The sequence below is a fragment of the Hetaerina americana genome, unplaced genomic scaffold (genome assembly GCF_022747635.1).
Source record: "Hetaerina americana unplaced genomic scaffold, ioHetAmer1.1.p SCAF_14, whole genome shotgun sequence".
NCBI lineage: Eukaryota > Metazoa > Arthropoda > Insecta > Odonata > Calopterygidae > Hetaerina > Hetaerina americana.
In genome coordinates, this window is record NW_027286514.1 from 15,358,294 (window position 1) to 15,378,868 (window position 20,575).

At 35.6% G+C, this 20,575-nt stretch overlaps 3 protein-coding genes across 3 annotated transcripts in view; 1 reads left to right on the forward strand and 2 right to left on the reverse strand.

The window, feature by feature from the left end:
• Positions 1-3,584: 3,584 nt before the first annotated feature.
• On the reverse strand, positions 3,585-15,043 carry LOC139686372 (UDP-GalNAc:beta-1,3-N-acetylgalactosaminyltransferase 2-like). The gene is made up of 5 exons (XM_071583561.1): positions 14,760-15,043; positions 13,553-14,236; positions 13,298-13,481; positions 10,284-10,593; positions 3,585-6,170 (listed from the first exon to the last, which is right to left on the reverse strand). Exons 1-5 carry the CDS (start codon positions 14,848-14,850, stop codon positions 5,970-5,972), a joined length of 1,470 nt encoding a protein of 489 aa, XP_071439662.1. The 5' UTR covers positions 14,851-15,043; the 3' UTR covers positions 3,585-5,969.
• Positions 15,044-15,382: 339 nt separating this feature from the next.
• Positions 15,383-16,784, forward strand: dbe (KRR1 small subunit processome component homolog dbe). Its single transcript, XM_071583564.1, has 2 exons — positions 15,383-15,490; positions 15,693-16,784. The coding sequence occupies exon 2, from the start codon at positions 15,699-15,701 to the stop codon at positions 16,695-16,697; it is 999 nt and encodes a 332-aa protein (XP_071439665.1). The 5' UTR covers positions 15,383-15,490; positions 15,693-15,698; the 3' UTR covers positions 16,698-16,784.
• Positions 16,785-16,829: 45 nt separating this feature from the next.
• Pgant2 (polypeptide N-acetylgalactosaminyltransferase 2) overlaps positions 16,830-20,575 on the reverse strand; it is a 338,317-nt gene continuing 334,571 nt past the window's right edge. The window contains exon 12 of the mRNA XM_071583563.1: positions 16,830-18,743. Coding sequence (XP_071439664.1) covers positions 18,588-18,743 — 156 coding nt within the window. The 3' untranslated portion in view covers positions 16,830-18,587. The remainder of the gene's footprint in view (positions 18,744-20,575) is intronic.

Consider the following 20,575-nt stretch of genomic DNA (forward strand, 5'->3'; position numbering starts at 1 on the left):
AGTATCAACAAACTGTAGAGAAAATTATGAGTGATGACTAGGTACAACAGAAGAAAAATTGAATATTGAAAAATATAAACAAAACTACAGGATCAAGGAATAGAAAGTGGACAAGGAAATGATGGATTTGAGAGGAGATGCAACAATTTCCAAATGTAAATATCATTTGCCTTGACTGAGATCTAGACCTAGATTCCTCGAAGACTGGCTAAGTGGCTTAGCCACTTAAACTACCAAGGTGTCACCTTGATGAGGGATGATGTATTCACATATATCTTATGAACAATCAGTAGACAACAATACAGTAATAACACATGGTTTGCAGTGATCTTCGTTCAGAATGAAACCTAAATATGTGGGTGGCAGAAAAAGAAGCTCAAGAATTTGATTCCGATTGTGCAAACTGGATTAGCATTAGCTGACTTCCACATATAAGGTTTGTTTTTGGATACCTATGATGCACTTACATAATTGAAAATTTCTAGACAGCGAATCAATCATAACAGTTTACTCTGCTTCTTTACCTCCCCATATCCAAGGTATTATTTCATGCCAGGAATTCCACTGCTGTTGAAGAATTTACAATGGAAAAAGATTATTGGCATGGCTACCATTAATTTTTAAAAATATTTATTGATGATTCACATTTTTCAATTAAAAACTGTAGCGATTATTATTTTAATCTGTACTTTTCTCAAATATGACAATTTCGTAGCTATCTAATTTCATTTTTAAAATAATAATTTGGAAACAAACATTACAAACATCATATTATGCATAAAGCACTATGGCATAAGATACAACATCAACTATCATGACATTAACAGTGAAATGTTCCTATAGCACTGGCCTCTTTTTTAATTATGAAAATATTTTATCTAACATAGAATGAAATCACAAACTTAGGCGTGTACACCAAATTTACATAATTTACATCTGGCCCAGAATAGTCCCCATATGAATCAAAGAACTAACAACATCAAATTTACATTTCTAAGTGAGTAATTAAAAAAAAAACTGCCAGCGACCAGATACGACAAGTCAATTTTTAAATTTCTTTTAAAAATTCTATTGCTCCCATGTTTTGTTTAAATACTTATAGTGCTTTAGTTTACATACGATACAGCTTCATTGCAACAAGGTTTTACTATAGATTGGTTAATATGCCATTCTTTCCTCATATTTATAAATTATCATCAGAAAGGACGGGGATGTGGTAGCTCAGTGGGTAGAGGAATGTACTACTAATGAGTGTACAGAGATTCTGGGTGATGTCTCCAGGCAACCTGAGCCCTTCACCCAAGCTGTATGATTTCTTGAGGACCAAATCTGGGAAACCATAGGTGGCACAGGGAAATCAACTGGCCACCCCACCCTGCTTATCCCTAATCTGATTTTCACATACTTTTGGGCTAATTATTGTGTGTGCTCTATCCTTATCTATCAAACCAACCTTTGGTCGATAACTGTAGTTGGTGAACCCTTTCACTTCTGCTATGACTAAACCTTTTTGTCCATTCTGCAGTGCACCGCAAACAAACTTTCTCCTTTTCCACACCCTCACTCCTTTCTTATAGGAGTGTGCTATTAGTATCAGGCCATTACTTAGTCACACTTTTCCCCTGTACTTTCTTGAAATAAGAATCTTATTTGCTTTGAAAGAGTCCACAATCCCATTAAGGAACAGAAGGTGATACCTGAAGATGATCGGTGATACTGGAAGATCATACTATGCATTGACATTTGGGTCTTCAGTAACATGTTTCAGGCGTCACATGGTGGAAATCCTTCATGATGAAAGAAGACACTAGCTTTTCCACATTGAATTTTTATAATTGTGATCTAGGTTTTGTTACAGCGTAACATCTTCAGGCACCGAAAGACAGTGTCTTCTTTCATCTGGGTCTTAATATTAAAACATTTATTGGAATTAACAAATTTGCAAGTTTTCTTTCTGTAATGGATAAATTCCACAAAGTAAAGTCTGAAATTACTGGTTTTACTGAGCCCATTGTTCATGTATCTTTGTTTAGGGTCATTACCTGCCATTTAGCAGCCCATGCATTTCCTAGAATTCTGATAATCTCGAAATTCTCATTTTCCTAAACTTGTAACTATAGGCTCTCATTTATCTCCAGTAACATCAAATTTTAGTTTCCACCCTTATCATGAGTATTGAACGTGTGCCTTTCTGCCAAAAAAGAAAATGAGGATTTTGTGATACAGTGGATTGGGGTTTGCATCCAATTAAGAGTGAAAAGTTTGCGGATATTTTTTCCAACCCTTCAGAGGCGTGTTAGCCATTAAAGCAATTCTGACAATAAGAACCTCTTAGTTACTCCCTCGTCCTGCAGTACTTGGTCAAGCAGCAAGAGTACAGTAAATGTAAAATCTTCGTGATCTCATATTCAGTTGTGAAAGGATATATTGTTTCCTAAAAGGTGTCTTTTGCATCAGCATTGTTAATGCCAATGATAAAAAAGCAAGTGATCCAAGATTTTTGGTCAAATGTTATTCTCACAAAAACTGATATCTTACGAAAGTACACGTCCAGAGATCATTTTAATTCGATTTCGAGGTGCCTACATTTTGAAAACAATACTCAGCCAAAACCCAATGACCCATCATGGATAATAGATTACATATTTTCCTATTTCAAGGAGAGATTCTCATGTGTCTTTAAGCCATTTGATCATCTTGGCTACAAACAATACATTCCCTCCAAATGTCATAGATTTGGTTTGAAAATATTTGCACCAAATGATTGAGAGGCAGATGTTGCATTGGGCATGAAATTTTACACAGGGCTGAAAACTGATTATGATTGATCGTTCATGATAAAGGGGTAAAATAATAACGGAAAATATTAAGGCAAAGGTCATATTGTATACACTGATAACTTCTACAGAAGTCCAATGCTTTGCAAGTTTTTGCTTAACAAAGAAATTGGTTCCTGTGGAACTGAATGATGTAACAGGAAAAATAAGCCAATATTTTCTGCAAAACTGTACAGAGGTGACTTTGAAGAAAAAAACAGATGAAAAAGTAATTGCAATGAAATGGCAAGATGATAATGATGTGGTATAAAGTGTTCTCAAACTAATGAAAACATTATGGAACCATATGCTGTCATTGACTACAATCTAAATATGAGATTAGTGGATATGTTGGACCTGGTGATTAGATATTTGTAATGTGTAAGAAAATCTTAGGATAGCATCAAAGGTTCCTCTCTCATTTAGTTTATATTTGCATGTTGAATTCTTATTGTTTGTATCAGGCCGTAAAAAACCTCCAATGTTCAAGTTTGTAAGAGAAGTGGTAAGGCAACTCTTAGAAAAATATGGTGTCACGGAAAAACCCAGATCTAGCAGGGGAAGTTTGGAATGTGCAGGCAATGACCCTGATAGACTAATTGCACATTTAATTGAAAAAGTTTTAGCAGTAGAAAGGAAAACTAGATCCCAAAGACCTTATTTTGGGCGTGAAAATACACACAAAAGCATAGGAAAAGTATATGAAAAGACACAAAGTATTGGTGCTGAGAGTGAGGGATAATGTTTTGATGAAAGCTTCAAAGACCATCATGCTTTGAAATTTTATTGAAATCATGTTCATCAAAATAAATAAATAAAACTTTTCCATTAAATAAAGTGAACATGGATAATTTTTAATACTTCTAACAATTTCAAATGGGGAATAATAAAAAGGTCACAAATACAAAATACTCTCCCTTTTTGCAGCATATGAAGAGTACATTTCCAGAGAGTGAGTCGCAGTGATAAGGATAAGAGAAGCACTCAGCCAGTGACACATTCTGGACTGCAAAAAACATTATCTTTTTTTGCTTTCAAGAGGGAAGTGTTTTACCAATGCAAGACAAAAGGAGAACAGGAGAGGAACAGAGATGACTTCAACAGCCATTACTCATTTTTTTCCCTGAGTAATGAACTAATTTTTTGATAAAAGTTTCCATGAAGTTCAATATTTTTGTCAAATTAATTTTAAGAGTACCTACTCATTTAAATTATCAAAGATATTAATTTTTTGGGCCTTAACTATAACATAGCCCTGTTAAATATAGATGACATCTGATGAGCTGGGCTTATTTCTAGGGTTTCCACCCTAAATTGGTTGGCTTGGATTGACAACAGTTTTCCAGAACTCCAGTGGGTATCTCCAGGTTGAAGCTGAATGATCACCACCTTAACAAATATCATTCTATCTCGTTGCAGCCCTCCGATTGGTCAGTTGCCAGAGAATGCTATTATTCCATGCACTATGCAGTGGATATATATCTTCTCAGTTGAAATTATTTTATGCTATTTCTATTGCTTCATAAATCTAGGTTAAAATCACTTATCTTACAGCTATTATTCTCAGCTTCTTCAAATTTGATGCCTTACCCTGGTTTGCTCCACTCATGCTCAGAGATGGTGAATAAGCTGAACTGTTCCTTCTCCGCAGCTCTTTGGTGTTCTTCCAGTCTGACACGCATTGATTGGCAGGTTTTACCAATGCAAAACTTCCCACAAGAACTCCAAACTTTATATACTCCTTTGTACACACTGCAAAATTTTGTACTTCTGGTCCTGTCAGATTACCAACTTGTATCTCCAACAAGCTGTTGTCTCATGCTGACATCCTACTTCCGCAGGATTCAGGCAAGTTTTTGATTCCCACATCCCCAGACTTAGGAAGAGGTCATTCCATATAAAGAAATCATAGTTATCTTGTTAATTGTGACAAAGGAATCACAGTGAAGTTACAATGAAAGATTGAAACATCTTTGCTCTTTCCTTGGAGCCTTTAATATTTTGGAAACTATCATGCTTTGCATGCATTGACATTGGTGAAGGAAATTTGAATGTGAACTAATGGTAGTTGCTTTATTTCAATTTGATGTACTTCTCATTCTCATAAGAATCTGTGCAAGATAATTTTCAGAAATCAATAGCAAATTGGAGGCATGAACCGACTGAGGCAAAGTTGGATTTAACCGGATTTGTAGGAGAAAATGCAAAGCATTACTGAGGCCATGAAATGATGGACAGAGACGGTTGTACCTGGCTGTTATCATTCGACAATCACCAAAGATTACAACTTATCTTCAAGATTTGAAGATCCATATTCATAAATTGGAGAGCTTTTCACCACTTCTGAACACTGAGACATGAAGTCCAAATGAATGATAATTTTTGTGAAAAGACAAGTTACCTTACTTCAGTTTTCTCCATGAATGAAATATGATTCCCTTGTGTACAACAAATGCTCTCAGCCCTGCCTCATTTTACTCATCCCAGACAGAGAGAAGGATTTCATCCAGGAAGTTTTACATTCCCCCATCAACTGTAGTATATTTGTTCGTTTATAAAGGAAACAAATGAAAGGTAACAAACCTCATCTTTAACAATTTTTATGATGCAATGACAATTGTATCAGCAGCCTCTTGAAAACACAATCTAATGACATGTATATAAGGCTTAAAAAAAAACAATCATAAAATACACTTAAAAAGATTTCTCATAGAGCATCAAGCACAATTCAAAGTAAAATTCCAAAAATATTCTTTGGTATTTGGTGACTAGATAAATTTGGTAGGTAATATGGAATTATAAACTAAACATCAATTTTGTTATGACTTTCACATTCCCTAAGCATCAGTGTTGATGAAAGTAAACCCACCTACATAACACCAATCAAAACATTCAATCTATAGAACAAACATGCATTAACAGTCTAACCAACAACAAGAAAAATATCATCGATTAAAGCCTTACACAATGAAACAACATTAAATAAGCTCCTTGATTGACAGTTAAGTTTCACAACAGACATTAGACAAGAGCTACCAAAATTAAATGAGTATCAACAGCATAAACAACTCAAGGCTTTCATACATTTTCCACTTGTAAAACAGTCAATCAGAAATCCATCTCACACCAAGGTTTGCCTTTGATATGACCTAATTAACAGCCACACATGTTACCACATTTTTTGAAAGAGACCCATGTTGCATACATTTCATTCACAGTCAATTGGGGCCTATTGCACAGGTTAGAGCAGACCCTAGTTTCATTGAGGGAACAAGACCAAAGGCAACTCAAACCACGCTCAGAGGTCTTGGGCAGCAAGCCAGCTAGCCATATGCCCACAGACACATCCTCCCCCTAAAAGGACAACAAAAATATCATTGTTCCAAATGGAAATGGCATAGAACGCACTGGGACAAGTCAACATACAATAATGCAAACAAATGTATTTTGCAGACAAGGCAGAGTTTCCACTCCACAGATATTCAAAAAGAATTCTTTCCAGGTGAACTACTGATGTTTTAGGTCCATGAAAATAACAAAAGAACTGTTTACCAAGCATTGCACTAAGGTGTAATGAACTAACACAAATTTTCCCAGGTACAAAGGACTGTGTGGGCATAATGAGGAAACAAGAGTAAAATAAAATTTCTCCTCCTACAGTTGGAGGAGAAAATGGACAAGCGACATTGAGTCAACAATAAACAGACACCAAAGGAGCAGAAAAACAAATAAAAACACAATGGCACCAATTGAGTGTCTAAGGAAAGCAATGAGAAAAGAAAATTAACAAAATAACAAAATGGAACCAGACTATGTGATACAAAATCTCGTAATCTTCTCCTTCTATTGGATTGTGAGTTAAAAATTTAAAGCATTTAACAGTTTCATAGTCCACTAAAAAGAAAACCTCTTCTGCCACACAGATAGTTGAGGTATGTAACATAATAAACTAAATATCTCATAAACTGACATAACCTAAGTACTCACCACTGTTTTACATTGTTAATTCCTAGGGATTAGATGCTCCTCAGGAAAATGACCAAACCACATTACAAGGACTTCCAAAATACATATATACAACAAAATGCTGCATCTCACAAAGGGGTAAAAGTGTTTCAAAAAGGAGGCAAAGGACAAGGTAAAATACCTTCGGCATTATAAAGCTGATGGCAGAGGTCACCTCATCACTGATATTTTTAACAATTACTTATTTTAATATTGTAAATTATGGCATCCTCAAAGAACTTGATAAAAATTATTAATATTTCTTCAAAGAACCAGGTTCATAGATAACTAAATAAGTTCAAATGGGGTACATTGTTAGCTCCTCCTTAACTCACCATGTATAAACATATTCTCTTTTTTGTACACACAGTCAATATTTTGCAAGATAATAATATTTGAATGTTTCAGAAAGTACCTAGCTTCTGTTGATCTGGTAGATACCTTAGGTATCAGACCTGAGGTTACCAGTTCAAACCTAATGCTTTGCATTATTTTTTTCAGCTTTGTTATTTTAATTTTTGCTAATTTTGTTGCAAAAAAAATAATACTTGTAGCGATTTCTTTTTTTTGCCAGCTATCAGGGTTAAGTCGTGGTTTAATATTATCAGTTTTTAAAATTTTTGTTGGATATTTTTCAGTTGGCCTCTTGTGATGCTGCAAACTCAATTTCATTTTCAGTTTTCCCACCATTTGCATTACTATGTGATAAGAGTAAAAAGAATTTACATTCTAAAGCAGTTACTCAGGTACATCAGTCTTCATAAAAAATCTTTTTTGAGTTTGTTTTGCATGTATGCACCTAAAAAATATGAGAGAGAGCAGTAATTTGAACAATTTCAGAGAAGAATTTAAATATTGTGGGGATAATTCAGAGAGCAACTAGTGATGGGCATTTTAACTACTTGAACTTGTAATCTCAGTCCGCCAGGAAAAGATTCATGCAATGAACTGAATGCTTTGGACCACTAGCAGTTAGGTATGTAATTTATGCATTGGAAGGACACCTACAGGAGACGATTCATTTCTCATATTAGTTGAACTTATGAATAATGAAAATGACCTCTAACCCAAGCAAGACTAAGCCAGTTCTTGTTTAAAAAAAACAAAAAATTTTGATTAACAATTGGGATCATTTCCACACAATAGGTGTAACACTGATGGACCTCCTGAATATTAAAAAATATCGAAACTTGCTTTAACTCATCACAACTACCCTTAATCAAAAATAATTATATTTTCTTCAAACAATTTTGAAGTTGAAACACTGTTTGCACCAATTGAATGGAGAGGTAGTTTAGTCTCTCATGCGTTATCCTAAATTACTCAGGATCGAAAATTTTATTTTGCTCGACAATGGTACAAAGAGGCAACAAACAGAACAATTTCAATTAAGGAAAGTATAAAAATCTGGGAACAAGTTGATTCTCATGATGGTAACAGTTTTGATCAGGTGAAACATCTAAGATTTATGGCCTCTACACTGAATAAACTTGTGACAAATCACAATTTGATTCTGAAACATGCAAACCAGTGCAAACATTAGCCTAAAATGACAAAATATGCCAAGAATTCTAAGCAGGATAAATTAGAATGAGTGGTTTTTAAGTGATACATATTCAAACATCCCTGTGAATGGCATCATCATAAGCGAAAAAGCATTGCACATGGTTGATTGGACAGGTTTTAAAATATGCACAATCATATGTAAACAAGGCTATGTGTGGTAAAAGTAGAAGTGTTGACATTGAGGCTGCAACTCAGTGGAAGGTGTCAGAATTGAATCAACTTCTTGACGGCTATAGCCCAAAAGAAGTTTTCAATGCAGAGAAGACAGGGTTATTTGATTAATGTGCTTCCTGCAAAAACACTGCACTTCTGAAATGAACAACATCATGAAGGAGTGCTGAGCAAACTAAGTCTTATTGATCACAAATGCAGATGGACGTGAGAAGCTTCAATAGTGGTTGGTATAGCAATGAGTCCTGGGTCAAACAAGTAAAAATAATGCCCAATAGATATTCTACATTTGACCTCAGAAATATTTGAGAATGAGCTTCACACTGTGTGTGCTAAAATGAGGTCTCAGAAAGAGAATATTCTGCTGTTAACAAATCAGCACATGCGAAATGTAAAGTTACAATTTTTTCCTGCTAACTGTACTAGTGAGCTTCAACTCTGGATTTAGGTATAATACACTCAATTAAGGCATTAGTGTCATTATCAAAGACTGATTGCACACAAATTGATATCTCCACGTGATTGTGGAAGGAATATAAAGGCAATGAAATAGAAGTGTATTGGATACCCTACATTACATATCATGAGCTTGGAAGCCAGTTAAGGATCCTACAGATTGCTTTAGAAAGGCAGGATTTTATGTTGACTGTGATGAAAAAAATTCCAGGAGTCTGTCAAATTCTATTCTTGTGTTGTAAGAAAGAGGCATAGAGTGTTGATGACTTTTTTGATAAACACCTGGATGACAGTAATGATGAAGAGTGCATAATGTTTCCAAGCCAAGACAGTATTTTCTATTCACACTATAAAAAGAAATTGGGTGGTAATTGCTGCGAGAGAATGCTTGATGAACTGCAGAACATTGAAAATAAAGTGAATTATATCAATGGGCAGAAGTTCAAACAGCTGAAAATATCAGACTATTTTGTTAAACAATCAAGTTAATTGTTAGAGGGTTTCAAGAGATCCATATTTACAAATAAGAATGAAATGATTCAGCTATCTTCATTTTTCTCATTTTTACAAGATCTTCTTTCAAGATTCAGAACTAGATACATTCTATTAATTATTTGTAGGGTCCATAGGTACCAGTTATGGCCATTTTCATGAAGTTGTTCCTTTTACCTTTAGTTTTTTTCTTGATTTTAATCGAAATTTTCCTTGTTTCCATACTTTGCATTTTCCCCAATTTTACTATACTCTGTCACTACTACATTTAATAAAATTATAACATTACATAAAAAATTATAAATAAGCAAAACAGCTATGCCTGCAGAAATAATGGGAAATATGACCATGTACAATTACCAGACTGTAATATATAATATTTAAAATTACCAGACTAACATAAATCAACTATAAATTGAAGGCAATGAGAAAGTATTAGTTCTGAAAAATGGTCATCACATGGTCCATGAGGTCATATGCAGAGGATTCTATACAAATATATGTACTGAGTAGCAGTTTGCAATGTTTGCATAAGTTAATTAAGGACAGTCAGTAAATACATACAAGTATCATCAGTCAGTTACTTCAGACCATTTTAACTAAACAAAGTAAGTATAGGTGAGTTCAAATTTCTAATGAAGCAGTGCCCCACACAAGGATTAAGACACACACATGAAAAACCAGTCAAGCTAAACATGAGAGTAAAGAGAGTTAAGCTATATTTTTAATAGCTAATAGCTAGTCTAAATATTTGACAATTATTATGAACACACTTGCCTGAAAGCGATGAAGTCTTGCAGAGTTGTCCGAGACATAATGAACCAAATCCTTGCTGAGGACATAGCCTGCACCACAGGGGAAAGGAGGGTATGTGGACGAGCGGTAATCGTCCTCGCGCCACTTGCCAAAGGAATCGACAGGCCACCACACGCGGAAGGAGCTCCACCACCAGTTGAAGGGAACGTGCTCAAACATAAATGATGTTGTCATGTGAGTGAAAAGCAGGCTTTTCTCCACTTTCTTCAAGTCAACAAATGTATCATCGTCAGTCTTAAGGAGGTAATGGAATTTTTTCCTTTTGGAAGCCCTGGAAATTATTCAATAGTAAAACAATATTAGTTGAGTTGGACTCACATTCCTCAAGTTAACAATTAATACATGGCATATTTATTACACGTAATTCATCATCACATAAAATTTCTCTTTCCTGCACCCCTGAAATTCAGACCCCAGCATCCCATAACTCTTTCACATGACCATCTGTCACAAACGTTCATTAACTTCTTCCAAACTAGTCCATTTCCCAATTCCATAAAGCCCACACAATCTAAACACCATAAAATCAATAGCCCTGGAAAGATTAATTCACACCCCAGAAAATGCAATCACCTCACCTGATTAAGGCTCTACTGTTGTCACTAAGAACACAATAGATAATATACATTAATGAATCCACCAGTCTGCTTCCCTACCTCTGGAAAAGCCATCCACACTGGCCAAGTTGGTGTGGTGGCAGGATTTTTTAGTGGCATTCCAATCTCTTGCTCTGCTATATTGAGAATATTTTAAGTGGAGTACGCTGCGCCCCCCCCCCCCCCCAATGTTTGTGCCTTTCATTATGAGTAATAGAACACCGATTCCAGGTTCCTTCCCACCCTCCCTTAATTCCATGAAAATCTTACTTCTACCATAACATGTAACTAGCCAAAATGGCACATATCACCTCAACCCCCAATCACCTCGCCTCATAATCACTGAAACCCAAACCTCATCAAAATAAAGACACTACTTTTTCAAGCAGAAAGGCCGACGAGAAGGAATCACCATTGCAAAACCTCTCCCCTCTCTATGCCACAATCACACAATCTTCCAAGAGTACATATGTACATATGATAAACTGCTGTGCCATAGTTTCATCACGTAACTCCTAAACAGAATAAATTGTGGCTCTTAAGGACTTCTTCATTTAACCCCTTGTCCATAACTTACCTTCCTTTGTCACACCACTTCCTTGGGTGCATCTCCCACCCTCAACTGAAGGCCTCCTCTCTCCCCAGAGTAAGCACCCTCCCCCACTTCCCAGCTAAAAGTCAAGTTGTATAATAGGAAGAAGACTCAGTCCCTCCTATGCCTCATCAAAGGAAATCTCCTTAGTGTCGATCCCTTGGGACCCCTTCTATGGCTTGGGCATACTGATGACAATTTCCTCCTATAACAACATGGCAACAACTCCCTTAAAATCTTTATTGATACCATAACTGCCACCTCTTTCTTTCTCTTTCATGATCTATACCTCATTACTCACTTTCCTAGATGTCAATTAGAGTATAGTACTCAGTGGATTCAACACAGGGCTAATGACCGGAGTGCCCGGGGTTGTTTGATTCTGAGTTAAGCCTCTGTGCACCCTCAGCTTCACGCAAGCTGGGTGATTTTTTTGGGTACTAGACCTTCAAGGAAGATCACATGCTGCAAGGGGTATAAGGAACTGGCCCACCTTCTCTGCTAATGTGTGCTTTTCACACGCTGTATATGGCTTAGTAGGTATTGTGTGATTTCTCAAAATTCATCCACCAAACCATCATTTAGGTTTAATACTGAGGTTTTATATATCAAAATCGCCCTTTCTGATGATAAATATCACACCTCTGTCCACGTTAAACCTACAAACACACAACAATACTTACATTTCAACAGTTACCACCCTTCGCATACTAATTGCTTCCTCCCCTTTCCATCAGAGATCACCACATTTCACCATGACAACCCTGGTGCCTTTAAAATCTTGAATTCCAATTTCCATGCCTCCTCCTCCTTTGCTTTTACCCAGAATGCTTTCTAAACAAACAAAATACACAAACACCCACACCTACCAATTCTTCTCCTAAAAGGAAGTCCCTCCATCTACACTACTCATGTCCCTCCCATCCTATCATTCCAAATCACTCCCAAACACCTTTCCCTTATCCCAAGCCATGAACATCATAAGCCAACCTACTTTCAAAATGCATCTCAATTACTTTCAGAGATCCCATAAACCTTGGTGACATCTTTAAAACCACCAACACCTCCAAATTATTCCTCCCTCAAATATTCCACTACTTACTTGTACTTGCAAAATACAAAACCTCTCCTATTCTATTAACGCTCTTCCCAAGCTAAACCTTATACCTCCCATCCCATTCTGCATCACCATGCATATCAACCAACACTGTCCACTTCCTTCGATGGATACTGCTTTGCCTTTTATATTGGTCAATGCACCATGCCTCTATATAGATTCATCAATACTTACAGAGACTCCTCCAATCCATGTTCACTGTCTACCTCTCTCCCAGTTCCTAAACAACTGCCCATCATAATGAAAATGTTAATACCAGCCACAATGTTTCCACCCTGCCCTTCCTTCCCCCCCACACCACTTCCAAAAGAAATAAAAGAGAAGCATGCAATAAACTTTTCTTAGCTTTATCAAACTAGAACTAAAACATTCAAATCCCACCTCTTGCCCCCACGACTCTAAAACCCCCATCTTCCCTACCGACAATTATTTTCTCCCTGCACCCCCCAACTACCTTTTTTTAATTCCTAAGAAGGTGGTTCAGCCATCAAACATTCAAAAGAATATTCTCTAATTAAAAAAACTAATCCAGGGAAAATTTTCTGGGTTCAGGAAGAAAATATCAGAGTAAATATTCCTTTCACAACTACTTTAACCTTAGTTTTATCCATATTTTATAAGCATGCTAACATGAGTGCTGGCAGAAAATAATCAACCAAATGATTCCTACCATTTCATAAAGTACAGCAGCTTGTCCGGGATATTTCTGTAAGCATCAATGGTTTTTACTAAAAGAATATCTTTCCTTTCATTCGCCTCTTCTGCTAGCATATATTTTTGATCCATGACCTTTTTCCTCCAGGTAGACAGTCTCTTTGGTTTAGAGATGATGTGTGACTGTAGTTCGTCAAGTTCTGAATAAAAAAATCTGGTGAAACTGAATTCAATACGTAAAATATTCCAATTCATAACAAAAGATGCTCACCATAAACTGAATATATCATTGTGACAGGTGTACAGGATGCATTAAAGAATGGTATTGGCTTCATATCAAAAGTAGGCAATAGCTGCAGAAATCTCACAATACCAGACTGGTCGAACATTTCTAGTTTACAGTCATACTCGGGGACAAAGTTATCATTTTCAACTATTATTTGACCTTCGTAACCTTTTGGTAAGACAAATTCATCAATTACTTGAGAGGTGATAGGTGATTCTGTCATATTGCTCCTGTCAAACCTAGTTGACACGATGGGCTGTTTTGTGGCAGAATCCAGTAGGCTAACTTTTAAACCATTATACCGCTCCACCAACTCCTTTAATGCAGACAGCCTTCTAATGACAATTGGGTGATTTACAACAAATGAAAAACCAAGAAATTTATCACAGTTAGCACAGTCACCCTGACGAAATCTCCCAGCAGTGAATTCACTTTTTTCGGTAACTCCATTAAGCAAATTGAATTTTTGCTCACGACATTCATAAGGTGATATTCTATCCTCTGGAGGAATAGAACAGAACTTTTCACCAACAATAAAGACATATTCCATATTTTCCGGTTTCAGTTCGTTTAGCCAAGTGTCCCTTATACTGCGCCGAAGTTCAAAGTTATTTTGCGCTGACATGATTCCAATGACAAAAAGCAGGGACTGCTGAGGTATAAAAAGTCCTGAAAGAAAGCGAAAATATACCGATCATATCAACTGAAAGAATTATTTAAAACATTTACCTCATTTAACAATGTAAACATGTAACAAAATAACCAAAATGAGAACCAAGTATATCATTTGTGCGCCTATCTTCTTATTACTTGCATTTACCATCACATAATTATTAATGCATCGATAATTCCTCACAAAAAGGGTGAGAACTCAGAGTCAGTGGCAAAATAGGATTTACAGTAGGAATCTAATTTTCAATAGAAATGTTAGCTAAAGCTAATAAATTCCTTTCCGTGACTTCGATGGAAGTGAGATATTTGTACCAGAGACATTCTAATACCGACAGCCACTCTAATGTCTGAATATAGGCAATGTTAGGCTTCACAATCAAGTATTTCCGGAATTCTTATTCACAAAATCTTCAAAAATGTCACTGAAATTACCCTAATTGAACGACTGTAACATGTTTCTCTTCGATGCTGATAAGGATGTATACACTACAAAAAACAAAATAGGTATATAAGAGCTTACCTTTAACCAGTCCATATAATTTGTCGTTAAACGAGAGAATGTAAGACGTCAAAACAGCAAGGAAGCAGGCTAATACAATTGTGAACTGCATTTTGAAAATGAACTTCACCAGCCAATCCGAGTGCTACTTAATAAGGAAGAGCAGCTTGAATGATCGTTCTTCAGTTTTTATGGATTCATGCTGAACACTTTTAAATGTCAGGATAGAAATTCCGGCCTTATTTACAGCCTATTTTCCCGGCGACACAGCCCAACGAATTCATAAACCCATGTCTCTACGTATATATACAATATATACATATAAGTTCAGCTCTTGTCCGCAAGAGCACGCAACAGCTATTTAATTAACATAAACCATGGGTAAACTTCACACTCTCAGGCTTCACTTCGTGGGATTGTGTGCCGCCCATATTAAAAAAAACTCTTTAAATGTAAACCATGATTTTTATCATATGTTAATCCGTCTCTAAAAATAATAAATAGAGCCTGAGTAGCATAAAATCAAGGAAAATTAATATTGTGCATTATTTTCCAGAGTGAAACTGTACAATATTTTTAAACTTCCTGGATCTACAAGTCTTAAATTTGTACGGTTGGTTAGACTGCTTTTACTTAGAAATAAACAAGAGCATCCGCATTGGGATAACTTTGAGTCAGTTGATAGTTATAACTTTGTTCCTGAACGTGTGGGAGCTGACTCTCAAATCATTATTACTGCTGTGATATCACAGGTAAACATTGAGTTACGTTGATTACGCATTTTTTTCTTCATGAAGACAAAATCAGCATGTTAAATTCCGAAAACAATGATATAATAGTGAATGTTATTCTATTGATAGTGATGAATAAAATATGCGAAGTATTTCATTGCAAGTAGATAAAAATCATTTTTATTTGAATTGAGTACATAAACGTCATGCTCATTTGTTCTAGATTGATATGGCTAATCCAGAAAGCGAAGCTTCGGAAGCAGTTGAAGATGCATGGACGATGAAAATTCCTGAATTCCGCAAAGAGGATAATCCCCATCGACTCTTAGAAGAAAGTGCATTTGCAACGCTGTTTCCGAAGTATCGTGAACGCTATTTGAAAGAGTGCTGGCCACTGGTGAAGAAAATGCTAGATGATCATGGTGTTAGGGCCGAACTGGATTTGATTGAAGGGAGCATGACTGTTTCAACGACTCGTAAAACGTGGGATCCTTATATCATAGTTAAAGCAAGAGACCTCATAAAGTTACTTGCCCGTAGTGTGCCTTACGAGCAAGCGCTTAGGGTTCTACAAGACGAGGTTGGTTCTGACATAATTAAAATTGGGTCCATGGTGCGAAATAGGGATAAATTCGTGAAGAGACGACAAAGACTTGTTGGACCCAACGGCTGCACTTTGAAAGCCATAGAGTTATTAACAAATTGTTATGTAATGATTCAGGGCAAGACAGTTGCAGCTCTTGGGCCATACAGAGGTTTGCAACAAGTGAGGAAAATTGTTGAAGAAACAATGAAAAATGTCCATCCAATATATAATATTAAAGCATTGATGATTAAACGAGAATTAGCAAAAGATCCTAAGCTTAAGGATGAGGATTGGTCAAGATTTCTACCAAAATTTACTTCTAAAACGGTCAGTAAAAGGAAGGGACCTAAAAAGCAGAAAAATAAAGAGTATACTCCATTCCCACCCCCTCAACCAGAGAGCAAGGTTGACAAAGAACTAGCCAGTGGAGAATACTTCCTCAAGGAGAATCAGAGACGGGCAAGGAAACGTAAAATAATTGAAGAGAAGCAGGCCGAAGCGGCTAAGGTCCAGGAAGAGAGAAGACAGAAACCTTTTGTACCCCCAGAAGAGCCAGAATATCGGAAAGGAAAATCAAAGGCAGCAGATGTTGATGTTGAAAGTCTTAAGAAGAAAATTAATCGTGCCAAGAAAAAGAAGTAAAAGTTGTTTTGATTTTAACCAGTTTTAGTGTTTTTCTGATTACATTATAATTTGGTGTTACCCAATAAAGCCCTAGGAACACCATTATGTCTAAATTTTTATTTTTTGTAGTATGTCTACATATCCAAAGCTACCACACTATTTACAAAGAGTTACATATGGTATTGTCATTTTATTGGCTAGGTACAATGGTAATGCTACAGTAGAAAGAGATATGATTATATTATAGGGTACCTTAAGTAGTGTGTGTTGGGCATTAAGCAGCCAACTGACACCCATTTGTTAATGGAGAATGCAATTTCATTAGTGATATCACAGAAGGTTGGTTTAGATATTAGTTTTTATTTTACTTTGATTTCAAATTAAATGTTTACGTCATTGGATAAGTCCAGTTTGCCACTTGTTTCCTTAATGCTTATCTCTTTGTTAGTTAAATCGGTAGTATTGCAGAGCAGCTAACCTATGTTAAAGGGAGCATAAATGAAATCTTTTTGGGAGAAAATTCAAAGATTTCAATTCAGTCATACAAGATAGTATGTATCATCATTATGAGAATTCTCTCTTCTTTTTCTTCTAGGCAGTTTTTGGCATCAATTCTGCTATCTTCAAGATCTACATAATGAGCTTTTAAGAAATGAAAAAGTGGCCTTTCACCTGGAAGATCATGTGGTATCCCATTTACAATACTTCACTCAACATTTCAATTTGGACATTATTAGTATTTGAAACAGTAGGAAGTTTTAAAACTCTCTTAGAAAATAAGGAAGCCAAAGCAGTAAAATAAATGTTAGATTTACAACATTAAATTTGTGCATACAAGGAGAATAGTAAAAGTTAATTGTTGGACGGGTACCTGCAAATTCTACTTCTTAAAGAAAGGACAAATGTTTGAAAACTCGGCAGTGTTGTTTAAACATATCTTATTTCACTTGCAGTGCTGCAATTTGAAAAAAAATTATGCATTTCAGTACAATAATGTTGCTTTACACATTGAACAAAAACCTATTTAGCACCAGCACATCATCAGAGAAAATACAGATAAAATTCTTTTCACAAGTATTTCAACTAAAATGACAAAATCATATTTCTGAGGATAAAAGCCCTCCACCACACATTAGCCAGAATTATTTCTCATCAAGAAGTTTTTCAGCAATTTTGTACACTGAATTACTCAGTGTCTTTCTGTTTTCAAAATCATAACACCTAACTTAAGTCTAGCAATAACCGAGAGTCTCGATCATCATAAATACTTGGCCCGCAAGCCTACACCATATTTTCAAGGCATAGTATATACAAACATTATGTATTATACAAATGTATTGAGCATTTTAAGTTAGTACCTCTTGTAAAATTTTCACCGTGAGACCTTTTTGAGTTATTTATCAGACAAGATGTAAGGTTTAATATCCCTTAACTATTGAATAATACATGGATAAACATGTGCAATATGTACAATACTAATTACACTTTTTCATGTAGCCTTTCTTTCAATTCTCATAACTTTTGCATCAGAATCTAGAATCAGTTGAACATTTATTATGCACAGTATTTGTCAGTGACATTCTACTGAAGTTAACAACATCATCCACAAATTGCATCTAATTAGATAACAAAGATAAATATAGGTCTTCTGATGAACTCAACAACATAGTGTTGAAATTGGCTTCTTTCCTTGCAGAATCTTCTTCAAGACTTCTCCATGAATTTCTAATAACATGTTCACAAAGGATTCTAGTTTCACATACATCTTGAACGATGTACAATTATAATCACATGACACACATCAGCCAAATGACATGCCGTTTACTCAAAAGAGCTCTTGTCTTCCTGACTATGCCAGCTGATGTCACATTCTCAGTTCCCTTTTCCTATGAATCTATGGAAGATTTATCACAATCGGTTGAGGGAAAACTTCCACTTTTGGGTCAATGAATTAATATCACATTTTTCCACTGTCAATCCACTTGTTTTCTCATACCTTGAGTCTACACACCAGTCATAAGTGGCATGCTTCAGCATACTATTGTTCTCTATATGCTGCCACTTCTGAAAAGGAATTATCAAGTCAAGAATTAGCCATGTTTGAAAAAAATGTTTGTCAATTTACCAACTACTGAGAAATCTCAGCAGCATCTTACTATTCAATGATGTATGACATGGATTTTATTCCTAAGCATCTGCGGTAACGCTGAGCGATATATTTTTTGCTAGTTCTGTCATATGTGGCATATACTTCCCAGGTTTCTACGGACAAATAGCTAAATTCATATTAAAGAAATTCTATGAAAGAATGAACTTGCATTTAAATTTATTCTATATTACCTGCAACAATTTCTTTCCATTCCTTAGCCATACGTGCATACATACATCATTATGTTTGACACTCATGGTAAGGAAAAGTAAAAATTGGCTCGATGATCTTAAATTGTAAATCACCTCAGTTGTTGAGGCACCAAAACATTATGCAAAAAATATTAAATATTAATCCCAGGTCTCTTTAAACTATGGGAAGGACAATTGATAAAATTGTTCATGATCTTGTTAGATTAAATCATGTTATGAAGCATGTGAATACAAAGCACTTGCTATTTGTAAAATTCTTAACACAAAAATAACTGATGGTCCATAGCCTAGCGGAAAACAAATTACCTTAATGCATACATTCATTTCATGAAAATTGAAAGCTAATGCCTAAAAAAATTAGCAAATGTATCATATCATAGATTTCACTTCACAAAGCTGCATTGGAGGAGGAGCTACATATATCCTACATCTTTTAAGGGGAGATTGCTGTTTGCATTGATGAGGCCTGAGTGAGAAAAGTAATCACCCATGTTCTGAGGGTTCACTGAAAAAGAATTCAAGTGCTCTACTATAACTCTGGATTAATCATAAACATTGCTATTACCATAAAGCACAGTAGTCCCTCTGTGTCTCCTCTTGCCTTGAGGTTTGCAATAAGAATATTCTATCTATATTTTAAACAAATGTTGAGCATTTCCTTACTATAGATGACTTTAATGTCAATCCGCTGGTAAATAATACATCTTCTGGTGAACTGATTTATCTACTCGATTCTTGTTGGTTTGAAGCTGATGAATGATCAGCTTCCTCAAGTGTGTTCACACTCAGCCACTTTAATCAACTTAGTAATAATTCGTTTGCCATCGAAGTTGCTATGTTGCAGGTTATTGCTTAATGAAAGATCATAACACCATGCTCTGAAAGTTAAATTAAGTATTACATAAAATGTTCCCATGAGAGGGGAAATCAATGAAAAAATGGTCTTATGGTGATGATTGTGTACTTCACATCTTGTGTCTCCTTTGAAACTTTGTGGGATGGCTACTCAGCTAGAGATGTTGAACTAAAGTTCAGTTATGTATTTATTTATTATCTTAATGATTGTCAAAATTATCTTTAACCATGCTTTTCCCCCAAATACCACTATGTCTAAAGGAAGGAATAAAACAAAGTACCCTGAATATGTAATGGATAGGGACAAATATGTATGCCATTTGCACTATCAAAGGAAAATTTCATTTTTACCTCCATGGAGTCTACTTAATTAGAGGATTACAAACAGGATATTCAAAACTTTATTAAAGATCAGAATGACATTCGCATTTCCTTTCACAACAACCATAAAAAAATCTGCATCTGCGGTAACTAATAAAATCAAGTATTTATTCAAAAGTCTCATCTATTTTTGGACAGAACTTGTTTCATTATCAGAGGAGCTGAAGAGAGATGTGGTGGAGGCATGGGCATTCCATACACCTTGCACATGAGAATGTGTGGAATGATGGGAAGGAAGAAGAGGTGTCCAAGTGATATGATGAAGGAAAAGGCTGAGATGTGAAGTCTTCATCAATGAT